This window comes from Lepisma saccharinum, chromosome 8, assembly GCF_977018435.1.
Source record: "Lepisma saccharinum chromosome 8, izLepSacc3.1, whole genome shotgun sequence".
In the NCBI taxonomy this organism is placed as follows: Eukaryota; Metazoa; Arthropoda; class Insecta; order Zygentoma; family Lepismatidae; genus Lepisma; species Lepisma saccharinum.
Genome location: NC_139236.1, coordinates 72438274 through 72459660, shown reverse-complemented (window position 1 = coordinate 72459660; position 21387 = coordinate 72438274). Strand labels below are relative to the sequence as shown.

Here is a 21387-nt window from a genome sequence, read left to right as displayed (position 1 = left end):
TTCCTAAGCACAACACATAGTATGCAGAAGAGTAACAAGTTTGTTTCACCACGGGAATGGTGTCAAAAGGGGGATATGAGGGTTGCTGGAAAAGTTTCTGCAAACTACCACCAACAGTGGCGCTAGTGTTCCGCTATTATAAAAATCTGAAGAATAGACCTTTTTTATGTTTAAATTATATTTGATTGTTTGTTTAAGCCTATTCGTTTATTTTTCACAGCAGTTTGAAGTAGTAGTTTATTGTGAGAAATGGAACTTTCTCGTGAACACTTTCGGGCAATGATTTTTTATGATTTCAATTGTAGTTTAACACCGAAACAATGCATTGAGCAACTGTGTTTGGCTTTTGGGGATGAAGCACCATCGAATAGGACTGTGTACAATTGGTTTTCCGAATTCCAGCATGGTCGCACAATTCTTAGTGATGAATTTCGTGAAGGTTGTCCGTCCACGTCTGTTATTGCCAGTAATGTTGATGCTGTAAGTGAAATGATTGAGAGAGATCGACATGTGACATACCGTGAGATTCAGGCATCCTTGAACATTGACATGAAAGCAATACATATGATTTTGCATGGTCATCTGAATGTACGGATACTTTCAAACCGTTGGATCCCACACAACTTGACTGAAGCTCAAAAACAGGCTTCATACAAACCTGACACTAAACAGCAATCCACTGTTTGGTGTTTCAAAGTGAGCCGAAACCAACAAAAGTTGTTTGTTTGAGGAGTGCTGCCAAGAAAATGATTGCTTGTTTCTTCGGTTATACCGGACATGTGGCAACAATTGCTTTAGAAGATCGAAGGACTGTAAATGCTGAGGGGTATACAACAATTTGTTTGTCAGAGGTCATCAATGAATTGCATAAAACAAACCCAAATTGTCGCATTATACTTCACCAGAACAACGCCAGTTCCCATTTAGCACACCAAACTGTTGATTTTTTGTCCAGTAAAAATGTCCGTACTCACCTGATTTATCACCTAATGACTTCTTTTTGTTCCCACACATGAAAAATAAGATGCGTGGTGAGCGATTTGTGTTGCCTGAAGCAGCTGTTGACGCATTCCGAACAGCGGTTTCTGAGGTATCAGCTTCAGAGCGGAAAAAATGCTTTCAAAATTGGTTTGAGCAAAAGTGTATCGATCTTAAGGGTGAATACTTTGAAAAACAATTAAAGGCATTCCCAGAATTTCACATTTCTTTTTTCATATTGATTGCAGAAACTTTTCCAGCAGCCCTCGTATGTATGTTATGACACACAAATCAACTTGTGAGAATGTTTGTTTCAAGTGTCAACTTTCACGTTACATTTACTTGAGAACTACTTGACGTATTACAATGTAAGAAACGCCATTCTTCATGATTTTTCCTGTACTTTGAAATGAGCTAAAAATAAAATGGGGTTTCCATTAAAAAAATTAACTAAGTTTGTGTTGAAAATTGTTCTTCCTTACATAGTTGAATGTATTGTGTCCACTAATTTCATGAGCCCCTCTCATACTTGTATATCTGCGAAAACAGTTTTTCCAATATTTATTGTTGTTCACAAAATATTTCTGGTGGTAATTTTAGGTGACTCGCCCTTGAATAGCTGTGATATTGTAGTTAAGGACCTAATATTCTAGTGATGTACATTAATTGTGATAGTAATAATTGTTGTGTACCTTGACTCCATTTTGGAGTGTAGTGCGTGTGCACCCATATTGTAAGTTGAATTTTTATTTTGTGCAAACGTAAGGAAGCCTGGGATGAAAGCACCTAGAACACCCATCAGGTTAGTACCTGCATGGTTGTTTCACTTGTGTTAGTTTATGGCATGTGTGAACTATCACATATCGTAGAGTTTAATCACCATAGTTTTTTGACTTATGTCCCAAATTATGAATGCAAGTTCACTTGAACATTTTAAGTGGCCAGTTTTTCTTGCAAGCAGGGCAAGTACCATGTTGCACATTATGTGTGTGTGTCTGTATTAATGGATAATTTATGTATGTTCACCCATCCGTGTCCTTTAATGAACATATTTATTATTTAGTACAAACTGGACATACATTACACAGTTGTCATATGTTGTGTTTTAAAAGTCCTGCGGGATTCTTAAAACCTATAACTTTTAAAGTAATAGGTTTATTACAACGAAAATTTCTTTGTTACATGGAGGAAACTTCAAAATTATTGTGCAATGTGGTTTGGCTCATCTCCAGCTGGGCACCATTCATGTCCACTCTTTTAATCTTTGCTTGAATCAGAAAATTTCATTCTAAAGATGCTCATCTGAAATGTTGTGAATCACATCATGTATCTTGAACTTCAGGTAGTCTGTCAGTTTCTGTCCATGCAACAGGGACCGAACGTTTGTTTGGAACCTTCTCCACACTAAATACAAGAATTTTAACTCTGCAAGGCATAACACACACTGTGCTTTTTCCTGCATCGACACCATATTGAAATCGCATGATCACCTGTACACACGTCATATAGCAGTGTGGGCAGAATAAAATTTTAAATTTTGCTCTGTGTAAAATATCTTGTTGTAATAATCCTATTACTGTAGAATCCTGCAGTACTGCGGTACTTTTAAAACACACTGTAATAGTGACTAGAGTAAACCTAAATTTGTAAATAGTGTTTGCAAGAAGTGTTTAGTACAAATAGTTGCAACCTCCTGCTCAGACTGCGCAGCCCAGGGACTTCAAAACTGGATCATTAGCTACCAGTAGCTCAGAGACATTTTCAGTAGGTACTAAATGGTTGGCTACACATTGCACTTGCTAGCGGCGGTCTTGAGGGAATCATGCTGATTGCACCTCTGCTGTGGGCAGTGAACAGCCCAATCAGTATTTCGAGAAGCAATAACAACATTCATGCTACAATATGCTAGGATCATTCTCTGTCTCACAGGCAACTAAACCTTTATATTTAGCTTCACTCTCAAACCAATTAAAGAAACGAATTTTGGATTTTCTAATCAGCAAAGCTGAAAAGTGTCATGTCCATTGATTCATGTCTACTGTTGGTGTCTCAGAGGGAAGATAAATTTTTGTGGGCTGAAAGACCTAACAAGGTCTTCCGCATAGTTAACAAGCACTCTTTGCCTTTGGTGTTAGTGGTCCTGGGTTCGATTTCTGGTGGAAACCTTAGCATCATGAGGACAATTGGGGAACTACTTGAAACTTGGGTGTCAAAAGCCAGAAAACAGCAGCAATGGGACTCGATGCACTGGCCACGTGTTACCTGACAAAAAGCATCCTCAAAAATCTGTTGTGTCATGGAGTTTAGTTTTAGTTGGGCCAATCAAATACACTCCACAAAAAAAACAAAAAAAAAAAACTCCCCCTAGTGATAAATTCTAATATTTTCTTTGAAACACTATGTTTTATTTTTTTTGTAATTATTTTGACAATTGTACATACTGTATGTAATTTTATCATTCTCGGATATTTTGCTTTAACAATGAAGGTAATAATGAATAAATCAACAAAGAAAGCGGTTAGTTGATTAAATTGTTAAGCTTTATGGCTTTTATTGCCTTCTATGTATTGGTTTCTGCTATAGTTTAGTTACCTTTGTTTGGTCTGGTGTATAGTTTCATTGTTACATTTGTTTAGGGATTGATTTCATAACCTCGCTGAAAGGTTTGTTGATCAGAAGTCTTCCTTCTTGCTCACACAAAGTACAGTAAATCGAAATGGGTAGAAAGCAGGGTGTTACAGATCTTAGTCCAAGAAAGCAAGGAAGGACACTTCAAATGTTAGAGGATAATGTGTCCAAGAAAGAAATTGCACAAAGACATTGTAATCATCCAAAAACTGTCACAAATGTTGTTCGGCGGAATACAGAGACTGGAAGTGCAGACCGTAGAAAACGCAGTGGAAGTAAACGAGTTACAACACCCAGGGATGATAGAAAATTGAAACGTCTAGCAAAAGCTGACAAGCTTTCTCGTAGACTGTCTACCTGCCGATTAGCTGACATTTGGAGTGCTGAAATCGGAAGAAAGGTATCGGAACGAACAATGAGAAGAAGGTGTGCAGAGATGAAACTGAAGAAGAATCCACATCTAACGCAGCAACACGAGCACACTCGTTGGAAATTCTACTCCATGTATGGCGAATGGAGTGAAGAAGACTGGAGACATGTCATTTTCAGTGACAAAAATAAGTTTTGTGTATACGGGAATGACACTGAGTGTAACGCATTCACCTTTCAGTTCTTCACCGTCCTCCATCCATATTTTCACACCACTGTCATTCCCCGGTAGACAGTCTACGAGAAAGCTTGTCAGCTTTTGCTAGACGTTTCGAATATTCTATCATCCCTGTGTGTTGTAACTCTTTTCCTTCCACTGCCTTTCCTACAGTCTGTACTTCCAGTCTCTGTATTCTGCAGAACATTTGTCACAGTTTTTGGATGAATATAAAGTCTTCGTGCAATTTATTTCTTGGACTAAGATCTGTAACACCCTGCTTTCTACCCATTTCGATTTACTGTACTTTGTGTGAGCAAGAAGGAAGACTTCTGATCAACAAACCTTTCAGCGAGGTTATGAAATCAATCCCTAAACAAATGTAACAAATTGAACTATACATCAGACCAAACAAAGGTAACTAAACAATTGTGGAAGGCAATAAAGTTCATAAAGCTTAACAATTTAATCAACTAACCATTTTCTTTGTTGATTTCTTCATTATTACCTTCATTGTTAAAGTAAAATATCCGAAAATGTTAAAATTACATACAGTATGTTCAATTGTCAAAATAATTACAAAAAAAAAAAAAATAAACCATACTGCTTGAAAGAAAATAAACTGCTCGCCATTAAAAATGCAACACCCAGAAGGAGTAATCGGAATCGGACGAAATGTGCACAGTGTGTAGAGGAGAGGTGCAGAAGGAAATGATTAGGTGTTGAAGGCCGTCATGCATCATGTGCGCCTGCCATGCCATCTGGTAAGTGGTACCTGTAGCAGGTCAGATAGGTGCAGAAGAGCAGTGAAAGTGCATGGTCGTGAGTGTAGTGTGTTAAAATCGGTCAGCAATGCCACGTCGTCTAATACGGCAGCGATTCCAGCAGGTTTCCCAGTTCGATCGCGGCCGAATTGTTGCATACTGTGAATGCGGATTATCCTACCGTGAGATCGGTGCCCGTGTAGGACGGAATGCTTCCACAGTGATCCGTGTATAGAACCAGTGGGTCCAGGAAGGCACTGTAGAGCGACGTAGAGGTTCACAACGTCCGCGTCGGACGACGGAATGAGAGGACAGTCGTCTGATACGCATGGCCCTTACAGACAGAACGGCCACGTCAACAAGGATTGCGCATGAAGTACGGGATGTTTTACAACGTCCAGTGTCCCCACGAACTGTGCTTCGTCGTTTGGCGAACCGGGGAATTTTTTCCCGGCGCCCACTGTTGCGGATTCCTCTGATGCTAGAGCATAGGTGTTTGCGTCTGAGATGGTGCCAAGACCGTCGTGCATGGATGGCGGAGTGGAATGCTGTAGTGTTCTCTGATGAATCCCGCTTCTGTATACAACATCATGATGGCCGTACACGCGTGTGGCGGCACCGTGGCACTAGGCTTCATGACGCCTGCATCATGCATCATCACACAGGGCCTTCATTGGGTATCATGGTATGGGGTTCCATCGCCATAGGTGTTCGTTCGCATCTCGTATGCATTCAAGGGACATTGAACAGCCAACGGTACATCACACAGGTTCTCACCCCTGTTGCTGTCCCATTAATCCATGCACTGCATAATGCCACTTTTCAACAGGATAACGTGCGCCCCCATGTTGCAAGGAATGTCCTCGCATTTATGGAAGCTAACCACGTGCCCCTGTTTCCTTGGCCAGCACGTTCGCCGGATATGTCGCCAATTGAACATGTCTGGTCCATGGTGGGTCGCCAGCTGGCCCAACTCAGGTTTCCGGCACGTAATGTTGAAGAGCTCTGGCACTGTGTGGAAGCCGCTTGGGGCGCCATACCGCAAGCAGACATCGATAGACTCATTCTGTCCATGCCTCGCCGTGTTGCAGCAGTTATTGCCACCCGTGGAGGCTGTACATGCTACTAGCTCCTTGGGGTTATGCAACCATCTTCTACGTGTCACATGTCACACCACTGAGTTCTAACTGTAATCATTTTCTTATCTTATTATGAACTACATATTTGCCAAGTTTCGTGTTTCTATCTCATTTCCTTCTGGGTGTTGCAATTTTAATGGCGAGCAGTGTATTAGATTTTATCACTAGGGAGCAATTCTTTTTTGCTGCAGAGTGTAACAACTCAACAAAAGATTTTCCATATTGCCTTGGAGTATGTAAAATTATGTAGGTTTTTGTATTTTTCTTTTTCATCACTTTGCAACCTCTTAGGCTAACTTTGCAGACTTCCGTGGTGCAGTGGTTAGCATAGCGTGCTATGATGGTAGAGGTTCCAGGTTAGAATCCAGCCTGAGTGTGGGTGTTCTTTGTGAGTGTCCCTTCATCTTATCGTCCTCATAGTTGTAATTAGCCAAAAGTGGCAGAAGAGCAAAGCTAGATAACAAAAATTTAATCTTAATCTAACATTGAGAATAATGATGAATTTGATTAGCAGTATTCATAAAGGAACACTTGTAAGTAACAAGACAGGACTTGAAGTCAGATCCTTCTGTGTTGAAATGATGTAGCTTGTGATCAGTCAATGCATTGGGCCACAGGGGTGGCACAGCATAAAATAACTGAAATATAACTGTGTCAAAGGTTTTGCAATGCTCAAAATTGTTTTTAATGCCCCAAACTATGCTATGTCACATGTATTAACTTAGTGCATTGTGTGTGTATATAGTGAGGATTATTATTAGAAGCTTGAAAACAATCAGCTAAAAATCCTGGATTATCCAAAGGCTGATAAGAGTTGAGGTTATCATGGATTCAATCTTAATACATTAGGACATTGTGATAATACTTTTTGTATCTTTCTTTGTTTACACTGAAAAACTTTATAATCAATTTGTGTGTTTCCTTTTTGCCCTTGTAATAATTATGGTTATCATTTCCTTGTGCATTCGTGGATAAACAGCAGGCGGAAGGCCGAACCAACTAGGTATGTTTGTAGACATTTTTGTACATTCATAGAGAAATCCCAAATAGAAGTTCCCCGTAATGAGAAATTGTCAAATAATGTTATGACATGTTGTGTGGTAATTTATTGAAAGAGGTGGCATTGGTATTGATATTGTCTTTATGTATGCTTGCCCCACCTACTATGTGTAATAAGATTACAACATACTGTGGTACATGCCAAGATACTAAAATATGGGTAATATTACTGTGGCATATTTCTACACACAATTAGATTTATGTTGGAACTGGGAAAAAATGACAAGTCGAAATACTTTATTTTCACGTGTAACGACAATGACTGTTGTGTCAATCCTATTCTGCATATGTATCTCTTGTTGAGAATTATCTCTTTAAAACAAATTATGATATATATTTCTTCCTTTCATAGTACTAGTTCTTATTATTCTATGTATTGGTGTATAGTTGTAGTGTGATAAATATAAACATACTATAACAATTTTATTTACTGTTTCCTTTAGTATTTTATTTTTGGTGTATACAGAAGCATTGCACACGAGTTGTGTACTATTTTTCCATGAATGCAAAAAATTAAGATGGATGGAGATTGATATTTCTATTAAGTGATAAAAGTGATGCACGTATGCTTCATTGTTATCCATATTTTGGGAAATAAGAGATGGAGTATTAAATAATTACAGAGAAATTTAGTACTCACATTTTCTGCAAAGCTGTTTTCAGCTTGTTCTATTAATGTCTGTGGCCACTGCCACCATCCTCGTTGAAACTTGTTGCATTGTTGCTTTTTTTGTTCTGTTAATGGAACAAAGTAAAAACAGCTTCGCAGAAAATGTGAGTACTAAATTTCTCTGTAATTATTTATTGTCATATTGATAATGATAGTAATTTACCTTTAGTGACTAGGAATTTATTTTTATCTGTATTATTTTGCCATGAACATACATTTTATTGTTAATAATAATAATTCTACTGTTTGTACAACTTTGCGAACAGGCTATAATCAGTTATATCTATTGTCAAAAATGGAATTTTTCCATTTATGTATATTCATTAGGGTTGAGTGATTTTGACCAATGCTGATACCACTGGAAATAGTTGTAAGAGTTCAGAGTGGTTAAGAATATTTGCAAATTTTTATGTAAATCTTACATTGTTTGGCCTTAAAAAGTCATAATTTCACCCGAGGTTTCGATCTGTTAATAATATAGTGATTGCTCCTGCTGGAAGTGATAGTAATAGTAGAACCGCAGTAATAATTACTGATCATACAAATAAAGGTACTCGTTCCATAGATATTCCTATGCTTCACTCAAACTTAATCAAGTATTATTAATGTAAAAGGGGCTTGATTAAAAGTTTAGGTGGTAGATAATCATTCAGTCACAAAATCCATTTCTCCTCAAAATTTATGAAATCTTTGCATAATTTTCAGAATATCTAGACTCAACTAAAGTATCGTTCAGCATTTTTTTCTGTTTTCATGAGACACTTGGAATCTGGTAAAGTATGGGTGATAAAATTCTGGTTGTGGTATCAGTATTGGTTCAGCGCTACTGTTTATTGTTTAATATGTAGTAGATACAGTAAAGGGCCTTTCTTTTTAGAAGTGACTTGACCTGCAGCTAGGTGTCATGAACTGTAGAAACTAAAAACATTATACACGTAATGTTAGATGCCATGAGTGTGTAGCTTTAATATTTGTCTCATTCCTGCCAAGTGTCCGAAGAAAGTCTTCCCCTGCTCATACTTCTAGGAAACCCGACAAGCTCAGGTAGGGTGACCCTAACAATGCTTTTGATAGCAGTGGTAGGGCTTTGTGCATGTTTGTTCCCATTTTTTTTATACTGCAAATTGATCCAAGATAATATTTGCTGACACATATTGTGTTATAATGCTTGCTTTTGTGTAAAAAGGCATGTTATTTTCCTTCAGTTGAATTTGTATAGAATTGTTGGTATGGTATAGAGCAACAACAAATAAAATAACCTACAGTCAGAAGCCTTCTCCTCTATCCTTATAAAGAAGGACATTTACACACTTCTCCAATGTGTTAGAATTATGCAGTGTGTGCTTGTTATAATATGACTTAGGTGCATATTTTGTACAAAAAATGTTTTTTGATTTTTTGTTCATTTGCCACCAAGCATGAATAAACTTTATTTGTTTGATTAATATGAAATTGAAGACTTAGCACTCATTAGTTTTTTAAATCCTTATGAGAGCTCGGTGAAAAGCTATTTAAACGGACCTGTCATGAGTTGGAACCTTGTGTAAGAATGTCAGTTTGTAAGATTGTTTTTACAAAGTACATACATATTGTCATTCACCTATTCCTTTGTGAGCTGCAGTGAAAAATGAGCAATACTTTTGTAACAAAAAGTTAGTTGGGCATAGAATACAAGAAATGCATAATTGAAAATATACATTTCCAAAATTAGAAAGATAGCAAAGATGACAAAAGTAACATACCTCCAGAGTCTTGTTTGCTTCTGGGATGCACAAACTCTCACAATCCTAAGACTAGTTTGTGATTTCATAGCCCTTGAGGGGTCTTCATCCTTCGTCTAGAAAGGGTAACTGTCTGTAACAATAATGTATTCTTGATAATAATAGTGAGGGGGGGAATAGATGCAATATATTTTTTAGTTTTAACCTTTCCCTTTTTCAAACATTTTAGTGGTTCATTCCTGTTCTATTGTGGTTAGAATTACAAACTAAGAGTTCAAGGTGTATTTTACAAATAGATAATCCCTGTCATTGTTTTTTTTTTTTTTTTTTTACATATTTTCCTTTCATTGCTATGTTTGGCTGAATGTAAGTGACAGTGGTTCATCATTGTTATTAGTATGCAATCTTAATAGGTTATTATCAATTGCCTATCTTTTTACCTACTTCATATTCTATCATTACCACCATGTGCGACTGGGACAGGTGTAATCCTCCAGGGGTTTACATCCTCTGAGATAACTGCTGACCCAGCTGCCCTTAGATGTTAAGATTGCATGCTAATAATACATCGTCATCATCACTGAAATTGACCTAAATGTGTAGAACAAACTACATTACAGTAAGTACTCAAGAGTTACAAAATACTGTAAGAATTATCTCTGTTGTACTTAATATTTAAAAAATATATTGTCTTTAATGCTCTAATTTGTAAAACCCCCACTCCATTAGTAATAAATCAGTTAGGCTGCATTTAACACTAGTAGCACACCATATGAATGAAGTGGACTGTATTCCTTTTCTTACTCTATTGCTGCAGCTGTGCAGTAGTTGTATTTCAAGTAACACTTTACATGGAATTTCTTCACACCATCATTCAACCATCACTCAAACAGCATGGATTGGATTGGGTTTTGAATATTTTTCATTGAAAATTCTAAGTGCTTTCTAGAGGATAAAAAATTGGAAAGACAATCGCGGAATTTGCATTCCTGAAGTCCATAGATAGACTAATCTGTGATGTGTTGGAGTGATTTGCATCCGATCCCTTTCCGAAATGTTATGATTAAATTTGGATCATTTGCCAGAACTCATCTCTGAACTTCCCTCCATCATATTGAGACTAAGTACAGTAAATATATACCATGTAGATTGCACAGACTGTCTCTATACATTCTTATCTTGGCCGTAGTGGAAGTAATGGAATCAGCAACATTTTCCAGCCACATTTGCCTCTCAAGTACCATGTATAAAAGACTTGGTGATCTCTCGAGCTGCTTATGCAGTGACATTATTGGAAAAATTAACAGTTAAGATGTAACATTATACTGTTTTAAACTCACATTTAGCCTCGCACCATTATGAGAGGTGAATAGCATTTATAAATTTTGCCTGTTTGGGGGGAAATAGAGGATGGAATGTAGGTAAGTGGATGCCTGAAGAAATAGTAGGACCTACATGACAGTCAGAAAATTGGAATGCAATATTGACTTGAAAGCCAAGCTCAAAGGGAAAAATTAGAAATTCTGTGATCAGACTGCAATGTAGAAGTTGATTGTACATTAAACAGCAATGCTATGCTTTTAAAGATAAAAGTTTTTGTAGCTTAATTTTTTTTGTAGGTTTGGTTGCTATGTTGAAAGTAATGGCTGGTAGTTGTAGTTGCATATAATGTATTATGTAGAATTGTGGCACTTTCATGTGTACAGTGATGTAACTCCAGTGTGTTGTCATTGTCAAATTCAAGATGTAAGAGTGTATAAAATACCTTTAAAAGTGTGTTCACTAATCATGAATTCATATGCTTGGTAAGGAATTATGTACTTGTGCTTGGGCAGCATGATAATTATAGGTTTTCGTAGAATCTTTCTAGAAATTAATACACAACAAACATTAAGAGATTGTGGTGGTTTTAAATTGACCTCATATAAAGTTATGTGAATTTAAATTATTTTGAGATAATTTAGCTCAATTTCATTTTAATCCAAAATACATGTGAATTGAATGATCAATAATTTTTGTTTAGTTTAGACCACATTTTTTTTGTCTTGGACAGCCTTTTGAAGAAGGTACTAGAAAAATATGAGATGAAACAGAAACACTAATTAGTAGGAACACAGATTTCAAAATGTGATAATTTTTTGTTTAAGAGCTGGAGAAATTGTGGTGAAAGATGAAGTTGACTTGGTAACTTAGCTTAAGACAACTGGTCACAAAAAGAAAATGCGTGTGAAGAAGGTTCAAGGGAAGTGTGGTTTACAGAAGAATTTAAATATTATGTTTGGCATCTAGGTTACAATTCTGGCTGGTAAGATGTTACATAAATGTATCATGAGTGCATGCAATTTATGGTTCACAATTTGTTGTTATGACTTTCAAATAGGTACACCTATATACAGGGTGTTGCTGAACTACACAGATAAACTTGCACAGTAGAGGACATCACGACTTAAGAACTTTCCTAGCAATATTTTGCTCGTTAAGGCCTTGTTTTGATGCTATGACCCCTCAAGAAACATCATTTTTCATTCTATATGCATGCAACCATGTATCACAACTTCATGATTGCCACTGTCTGTTATATCTTGTGTCAGAAAATAACATGCTGCAGAGGTATTGCTAACCAATCAATCCAAGGATCTCGCTTCTTTATAGAATAGAGTAAACAACATGTGTATTGATGGTGATATATTCACAATTTAAAGGTCTTTAACCCTATTGGCATGATGTTTTCATAGTGTCTAACCAACAGAAAAAATACCAGTGTTAACCATGAATCTGTGCTCCATGGCTGCATATGTGTAGGATAAAGAATGCCATTTTCGATGGCTTCAGTGTAGCCAGAAAAGTTTGTTGTGCAGTGACACACTAAATTGTTGCTGTCCTAATCTCAGTAGCGCCTTCCTATGATGCGGTGGTAACGTCATTACCTTGTAAACAAGGGACCCGAGGTTCAATAACACAGTTGGTTTGGATCCCATTTTAAACTGTAGGTCTAGCTTTTCATTATCAGTGTGTAGTTAGAGATCAGTTAGTTCCTTGAACTCTCCAGCCTAACTATTGCCTATTTTTGGGGGAGCAGGAAAAGATTCTTAAAGTCCTTGCCTTTACTCATTCTCACCCAACAGGTTGGTAGGTGCTGGGTTTGCCCCGAGTTGATACCTTCGTGGAGATGAGGCTTGCTCGAAAAAGGTTCTTAAAGTCCCGATTAGCTTTTCACTTCATAAAGTGGACTTAGAAGCAAACTCGTAGCAATGGTAGGTGTTGCATATCGTCAGTTTCTCCAATTTTTATTGTTTTGTGCTTTTGAAGGTAGTAAATCACCCTTTGGTGCTGTTCCAGGCTTCCTGTCTCTGGCAGCAAGAGCCAAGGGGATTCTCCGAGCAAGGAGGATGCTGCAACCCCTGCGAAGGAACCTGCGTCGGAGCCTGTGTCAAAGAGAGCTTCATTCATTGAGGTATGTAATATTTTCATTTGTGCTCTGTGTAGATTCTCCAAGCTAAATGGAATGCCTTTTTTTAGTCCTGCAATGTTGACTCTAAAGAACTTTTGCACTCGACGTGGTGTGCTTTCTTTAGTGATCCAACACAATGTAGATGTCGTACAACAGTGAAGAAGAAAATTGTAAGGAAAAGGAAGTGACGAAAGCAGTATTCTTATGGAATTGCTGTGGGCAGAGAATTAATTAATATGTTGGGGTATTTTTTTATTTACAAACATGTGTCTCTATTTTTATTTCATGCTCTTTATTCATCGATCTTGGTACACACCCAAGCCATGCTTTTGTTTTATTGTAATGATTCGCCTTTGATGTGGCTATATTTAAATTGTTTGTGTTAGAAGTCTGGTGCAGGAATGTGCACTGGTCAGGAAAAAATAATACTGCTACTCTGTTAAAATGGGTGACTTGTATGTTATTTCTGTTGATGTTAGCTTTTACTGTGAAATTGCATATGGCAAAATAAGTAATGGAAGTATTGACACTGATATAGCACACTTTTCGTGTGGTGCTGCTTATTTTGTTTCACCCAACATGCTTTTGAAATTATATCAAGACAACTGCACAAACCTTTTATCTTCTTCTGAAACTCTTCTTTAATGTTTACATGTTAAAGAGCTCAGGGATTGTGATTCTACAGTGTGTTTCAAAAGTTGCACAACCCAAACTTTGAAAATTATATCATAAAAACTAAGATATATTTACACCAGGTTTTCTTCATTATAAAGCCTCATCTATTGAGATATTTTTCAATGCTTAACATTATCACTTTATACTCCATGCAGAAAACCAGATAAATTAATAACTGCCGGAAGGTGGAAAATTTTTCCAGAAATGCACTTTTAAGTGAGAAAAAGATATAAGAAATTATCAAAGGGCCATAATTAGAAGCCTGATGACTGATGCCATGCCAGTCTTTCATTTGCGACCAATATTGATCATGTGCAGCATTTGATGGATTTATGACTGTCGATTTTATGGGTTGAATGAAAAAGTGCCATTTTTGGGGCATATCTCCGTAGCTGGCAACACTAGCAGGTTGAAATTTTATCAACAGACGCACACAACATGTGCTTAAATGTTGACCATATACTTGTATTTGCATGAAATATCAAAATGATAATTTTGCACCGAAATTTGACTTTTAACTCTTTGCGGCGCAGTGGTTACCAATGGTAACCACCTCAAGATTGTCCTTTTCGGCTCGGTGGTTAGTGTCACTGACCACCACTTGAAATGCAAATTTTCGTTTTGTGTGGTATTTTAACTCGAATGTTTCGCTTTGAGGTGTATCGCCTTTTGTCTGAAATGAGATTTTGGGGATTGTTGTTTCTTATGTTTACTCCAGTCTCCTTTATGGTGCCGCTTTTGTTGAATGTTGTTGTAAACAGTGATTGTTAATGACTAATTGTTGTAATGGTAGTTCTTTTTCATTTTCTGCCGAATCCACTGTGCTTTTATATTTCCCCATTACCGTGGCTACGTCTGTGCCAAGAAGTGGAGGTTTTTGTGCGGTCGTTCACAAAGGAACTCTTCATATGTAGGTGGTTAGTGTTGCTGACCACCGCGCAGATTTGGTTGCTTTCGGAACTCTGTGTAAAGTTTACATATTTCCTAGAATCATGGAGAGGCTGACTGATCAGGATATTCGAGACTTTTTTAATGCTGAGGACATACCCTCAGGCTCCGATTTGGACTTCAGTAGTGATGATTCAGATGCAGATCCCACTTTTCACCCAGAAATAAGTGCAGAAGGAATGTGCTTTGCAGAAACGTCCTCTGAAGATGAATTTATTGGGTGCAATATTCCTACTAACGAAGGACCTTCGACATCAACACAAAGTGCCACAGGTTGTGTTAGTGCATCAATGAGCGTCAGACAACAGGATGGTTCCAATGAGGTCACAGTGAGTACTCCAATTGTGCCATTGGTTCATGTAACAAGGTCACCAATCTGGGATCAGACATCTCATCAAACAACTCCAGTGCCACATTTCTCAAGTAGGGTGGGACCGACTGATGCTGTGAAGGAACTGCAAGATAAGAGCCCTCTTGCAATTTTTTCACTCTTTTTCAATGATGAGCTGCTCAATCATATTGTGTTTCACACGAACTTATATGCTACACAACAAGGTAAGCCCTTCCAACCGACAGACATGGATGAAATTCGAGTATTTATAGGAATGAACATTTTTATGGGTCTCAAACGAATGTCAAGTTACAGAGATTATTGGTCATCAAAAACAGACTGGCATGACTATTATATTTCAAAACTAATGAGTGTAAAAAGGTTTGGTTGGCTGTTGGGTCACATACATTTCATCAACAATGCTGTTCAACCAGAGCGTCGTGATCCACAATTTGATAGATTATATAAACTCCGACCATTTCTGAACAATCTGGCACACTCTTTCGCGCAAAACTACAAAGCTTATCAGAAACTTGTCGTCGATGACTCGATGGTAAAATTCAAAGGAAGATCTAGTATGAAACAATTCATGAGGGATAAGCCAATCAAAAGAGGTTTCAAGATATGGATGCTCTGTGACTCGTCTGGATATAACCACAGGTTCGAAATCTATACTGGGAAAACAAGCGAGCAAGGTGAGAAAGGGTTGGCTTCCAGAGTTGTTCTCAGTCTCTGTCATGATTTTATTGATAAAAACCATGTTCTATTTGTAGACAACTACTTCAATAGCTATGAGCTCCTGCTAACTCTAAAAGCCAAAAATATTTTTTCATGTGGGACAGTGAATCCTGCACGGAAGTTCCTACCTAGTCTCAAAGGGGAGAAGGAACTAAAGAGAGGAGAATATGATTGGCAACAGTCCGATGATGACATAACAATGATAAGATGGAAGGATAAACGAGCAGTGAACTTTTTGTCTAATTTCCACAATCCCAATGATACAATAACCATCAGTAGGAAGGCAAAAGATGGTACTATTTCAGATGTGCCCTGCCCAAAGATTGTGAAGGAGTACAATGAAAATATGAATTTTGTCGATAATTTTGATCGACTGAAGAATGATTACCAGATTGACCGCAAAAGTAAGAAATGGTACTTGAGATTATTTTTTCACTTTCTTGATGCAGCTCTAACAAATGCTTTTATTATTCACAATCAAATTGAAGGTGAGAAGTTCACTAACAAGGAGTTTAGGAGGGATGTATATATAGGTTTGCTCTCCAAAAGAATAGCAACTCCACACACTCCCCCAAACAGAAGTGTAGAAATAAAGTGCCACAAACCTAGTGTCATGCCGAGTATTAGGAACCAGAGTGCAAGCCATCAACCTAAGAGGTCCACATCAAGAAGATGTGCTAAGTGTAGCACGAAGAGCAATCCAGTCCGCACAATATGGATGTGCAGTGTTTGTAATGTGCCCCTTTGTTTGCGGAAGGATAAAGACTGTTTCCAAACCTTTCACCGAAATTGAAGTTGAATTTAGGTAAAGAAAACCTTTGTATTTCACAACTTTCATTCACATATGTTGCATAAAAAAACATGTTACATTTGCGTGGTGGTTAGTGCTGATAACCACCAGTTTTTTTCAAATTAAAATTACAATTACAATAGAATTTAAGAAATATTATGAAAATATGTATTCTTATGTCAAAATAAAAGATATTAAAAGTGTTAATGTAAAAAAAAAATTTCGAACCTTCTCCGCGCCGGAAGGGTCGGGAAATTTATCCAACTCCTGAGCCGCAAAGAGTTAAGTAGGGATGGGACCGATTAATCGGTACTCTATCGGTATTGGCCGATATAGGCATATCGGTTTATCGGTAAAATTACCGATTATTTTACCGATCCGATATATCAATTATTTTCTGATAATTTAGTGCAAAATTCTGCCATTTTGTTGTAATTTTTATGGATAATATACATGCCCTACTTTCTAAAAAAGTAAATGTCTAAATATGCAATTTCTCTTGCACTGCAGTCACCTTGAAACACACATTTATTAAAGAGGTCAGTGAACCTTTCAGGTTCTTCAAGGACTATTTCTAATTTTATATCGGATCGGTAGAATATCGGTTATCAGTATCGGTAAATTTTATATCGGTACTTTATCGGTATCAGCCAAATTTTCATATCGGCCCATCCCTACTTTTAAGTGTAATTTTATACGCACTTGGCAACCCGACCATTCCAACACAGCTGACTGTGCTTGTTACGAAATGGTAAGGGTGATTCATAAATGCGGAGGGAAGAGAATTCAGGGTAGCCAGGAGCAGCCTATGTTTCTCTCAAAAGCCCAGTTTCGGTACAAAATCATGATTTTAACCATACTGTTAAAATAATGCAGAGCATTTTTGCATTTTAAAATGCTCCTTTACCTTTGCTTCAAATGTTTTGGATTTGCTTCCAATTATCTGAATTCCAACGATCAACAGACATGAGTGTTTGTATTTAAATTGTTTTGAAAGGTGTATGTGTTGAAAAGTTTGAAGTCTCTGCACACACGTTTTAATTTTTTTTTCCACCATTTTAAATACAGTATACCTGTGTCTTTTAATACTTGGAATTTCCTGATAATGGTTAGAAACAAATGTGAAACAGTTAAAGTAGGGCTGAGCCGATACCACTTTGAACCAATACTGATTCTCTGACAGTTCCCCACCGAAACCGATGCTTGGAAATTGATAACATTAGTGGGTTAGTATTCCACTCCAATTATAAGCATAAATTTACCAGAGTTTTGCTTTAAAATATTGAAAAATTACATCTGAATATTAAAATACCTGTTATGTAATCACAAAATGTGAAAAAAAAAATCACATAATATTTGTGCAAAATCAATGGAAACTTTGAATTTTGCATAACTTCCACAATAATTAGACTCCATGAAAGTATTTTTGTGGACCTCGAAATGCTGGGAATATATTGGTTGGTATCAGTAAATAAAATCCAACCGATACTTTCCAATACTGATGCCACTATCTTTGCATCGGTATTGGCTCAGCTCTAATTTAAGGTAGAGTGGTAACTGGTGGACACCCCATTTATCTTTAGTTCTGCAATCAGAGCAGTTGATTTAACCAAATTTATAATACAGATTTTAACGTATAGCATATCCCATTTTAAATGTCAATTACTTTTGTTAATTATCCCAACTTTATTTTCCATATTTAGTGTACACTGCAAGCGGAGATGTAAACATTTCAGTTGTAAGTTTCTCGAAAAAGGAAATCGTGTTCGTTATAATAGTGTAGTAGTAAGTTTCTTGTGAGTACTGTCTTCTTTAAAACAGCAATTTCGTTACTTTAAGGAACTGTCATTTCCTGTGTTTTTATGTGTATATAAAAAATCATTGTTTGGAAGACTTCCATTAAGAGTTAGGTAGCTGTGCTTGAAGGCAGGGGTGGTCAATTACGAAAGTAGGTATTCGCACATGTGTCTTCTGTGTGCAAGTTTTTGAAAGTGATTGCACTGTTTACGCTGAAGATTTTGCAGTTGTTTGGGGTTAAGTCAATTGACTCTATGTTCAGGTCTTGTATCAGTTTCCTGCCTTACATCTACATTACAGCAGACAAGATCTATTCAAATACATCAGACTGTACTTACCACCTTGGTACACTTCGTGTACGCTTCTGTGAAAGATGTGTTTTAACAGTTTATTACAAATTTTCATTAAGAAGCAGTGAATAATACAATTACAATTTGATGTGGCAGATGTTAAGTCTACCTTCATACTTGGGTATAGTTTGCTGTTGTGCTTGGCTCTAGTTCTCTATTTCAATGGTTCTGGGTCTTCATCGCAGCTTGGCATGGGTTTTCTTTTTTTTTGTTATTGTCCCATCATCAATTTCATGCACCGTAAATAATATTTAAGACATTTATGTGTTAATGATGCGAGACTGATAAATCATTATTGACTAAAGCATATCACTCATACACCATGTGTTGAAAAGAACCTGTTTCCCTTGCAAGTGTAAATCATGCTATGTAAAATAACACAAATAGTTAAAAAAGATTGTTTCAAGATGGACAGCCAGTGTACTTCTGTTTCCTCCATCCTCCTCACCTGTTTTTATAGTTTGTTTTTTTATCAATTTTTTTTATTGCCAGCAAAACGTTTGCTTTTTTACTATCTTAACTAATTCTGTACTGTGTCTTACTGTAGGGATGTGGTTTTACATGTAAAAAAATTGGCATATTACATTGCAGATAATTTCACTGATTCAATATTCACATAAATATACTTACAAATCTGTCATTTTTACTGTTTTTATGATGATAAAAGTTTAATTCTTGTACTTACCACTTTTTCTAACCCATTATAGTCATGGTACATATATTAGGTATGGGACGGATTAATCGGTACTCTATCGGTATCGGCCAATATAGGCATATTGGTGTATCAGTTTATCAGTAAATAATTTTACTGATCCAATATATCTATAAATATCTTAAAATTAATGCAATATTCTGCCATTTTTAATATTTTTATGGATATAAACATAATTAACTTTCTGTATTTTTAAAAAAAAAAATGTCTAAAAATACAGTTCCTTTTACATTGCTGTCACCTGGCAACATGCCTTTATAAAGGAAGTCAGTAGACCGTTTGGAATTTCGTATCGTATTGGTAGAATATTGGTTATTGGTATCGGTAAATTTTATATCAGCACTTTTTTGGTACCGTCCAAAATTTTATTTATCAGTCCATCTCTAATATTAAAATTAAAGAGCTGAAAGTACCATTAAACATTTTCAAGGATCAGCATTGTGGTAATTACATCACTTGGAAAGTTGGCTTTGGGTGTTTTGCTGCCAAGATGATTTTGCACTCTCCATCAAGAATGAATATGTTTATGAAAGAAAATATAAAGACTGAGATTGCACAATCTTCAGCGTAAATAAGCATGTGTCTGTGCTTAGTTCAATGTTGAGAACTTTTTTTTTTGTATTGTATGGATGTTGAGGTCTTAATGTGTAAATTCTGAACACATTCCAGTGCACATCTGTTTCAATCGATTTCCCTGTCATGTATTGCAGAAAACCTCTCCGCCGTCTAAACAGAATGCCAAAAAGATTGCTGAAAGGCAGAGCAAATTTGAGAGGGTGGAACCTGAAACAGGGGGAGAGCAAGTAATGAAAACATTGCCCTGTTTGTTCTTTGCCAAAAGATACCTTGTGCTTCTTTTTTTAATGTGCTAGTTCTTGCTCTCTGTCTTTTGCCACATTTTTGGCAGTTTTTTTCCAACACTTTTTCACAGTAGAGTTTGCCTTCTGCAGGGAGTTTGTCGGTATTGAAGCAAGGAAGTACTTTTACATTTCAGTGCTATTTTGGTTGGCTGAGAGAAAGCTATTATGTGCCAAATCATGCTCAACTGTGCTTCCAGACAACCTTGTGATGAAGAGATCCTGGGTTTGATTCCCTGTGGATCACAAATTGTGTGGTTCGGATTCTATGTTAAGTAGCCTACTTGTGAAATGAATTTTTGGTGAACCTTGTGCGGCTTCCTGTTTCTGCTGACGATTCTCTGCTACTGTTCAGCCAGTAACACTTCTAACTGATAACAATTCTTATCAATTAGCAACTCTGATGCTTGAACGCTGTAACTGTTCTTTGGAATATTCTTTAATACTAATATATAAGTATTCCATTGCAATTTATATGACTTCTCCTTTAAAATATTTAAAGCATTATCTTGGAATATTAAAATAACTTTCATTTAATATTTTTTTTTGCACAATGATGGTGCATACCTAATGAAAAATTGAATTTTACATCATTTCCAGGATAATTTAAACTATGTGAAAGCATTGTGCATCATGCTTTGGACCCGATACTGACATCAGTATCAGCGCAGTTCTATACTCTGTCCCAGGAGTCTTTGGAACAACATTGCACATAACAGTAGGGAAGGGGAGAAAGTGAGTGGGTGGAGCAAAGCAGTGTATGCTGCTGCAAAGAGCTGGTGGCTGCAGTTGCATTACTTCCTCCATGCAATACCTTCCTCTCTGACACGTTCATTGGTGGAGCCCTCTTGAGTCTCTACTCGCGCAGAGTCGGCCCCTATGGCAGAGTGGTTAGCACATCGCGCTACGATGCCAGGGGTCCTGGGTTCGAATCCCGGCCTGGGCATGGATGTTTGCGAGTGTCCATTCATCAATTTCATCATGTCATCCCCATCCTCGTAAATTAGCCAAAAGTGGCACAAAAAGCAAAGTAAAATAAAGCAAATCAGTCAATCAATCAATCTACTTGCGCAGAGGATTTGTTTACATTTGCTTGCCTCACATACTCATGGGACAGAGTCAAGTCCCTTCCCCAGTTTTTCATCTATGCTTCCATGTTAAAGTTGATGCGAGTTTTTATGCAAAACTTCATG

The 21387-nt window shown here is 37.0% G+C and overlaps 1 protein-coding gene across 7 annotated transcripts in view; it reads left to right on the top strand.

Moving 5' to 3' along the window:
• DCTN1-p150 (dynactin subunit 1) overlaps positions 1-21387 on the top strand; it is an 81115-nt gene that overhangs the window by 9524 nt on the left and 50204 nt on the right. For 3 of the 7 annotated variants that reach the window (XM_083126903.1, XM_083126904.1, XM_083126901.1), the window contains exons 4-8: positions 1745-1780; positions 7075-7098; positions 8815-8868; positions 12885-12999; positions 20048-20140. In XM_083126903.1, coding sequence (XP_082983029.1) covers positions 1745-1780; positions 7075-7098; positions 8815-8868; positions 12885-12999; positions 20048-20140 — 322 coding nt within the window. The remainder of the gene's footprint in view (positions 1-1744; positions 1781-7074; positions 7099-8814; positions 8869-12884; positions 13000-20047; positions 20141-21387) is intronic. The other 4 variants (XM_083126905.1, XM_083126907.1, XM_083126906.1 and 1 more) reach the window with 4 other exon arrangements.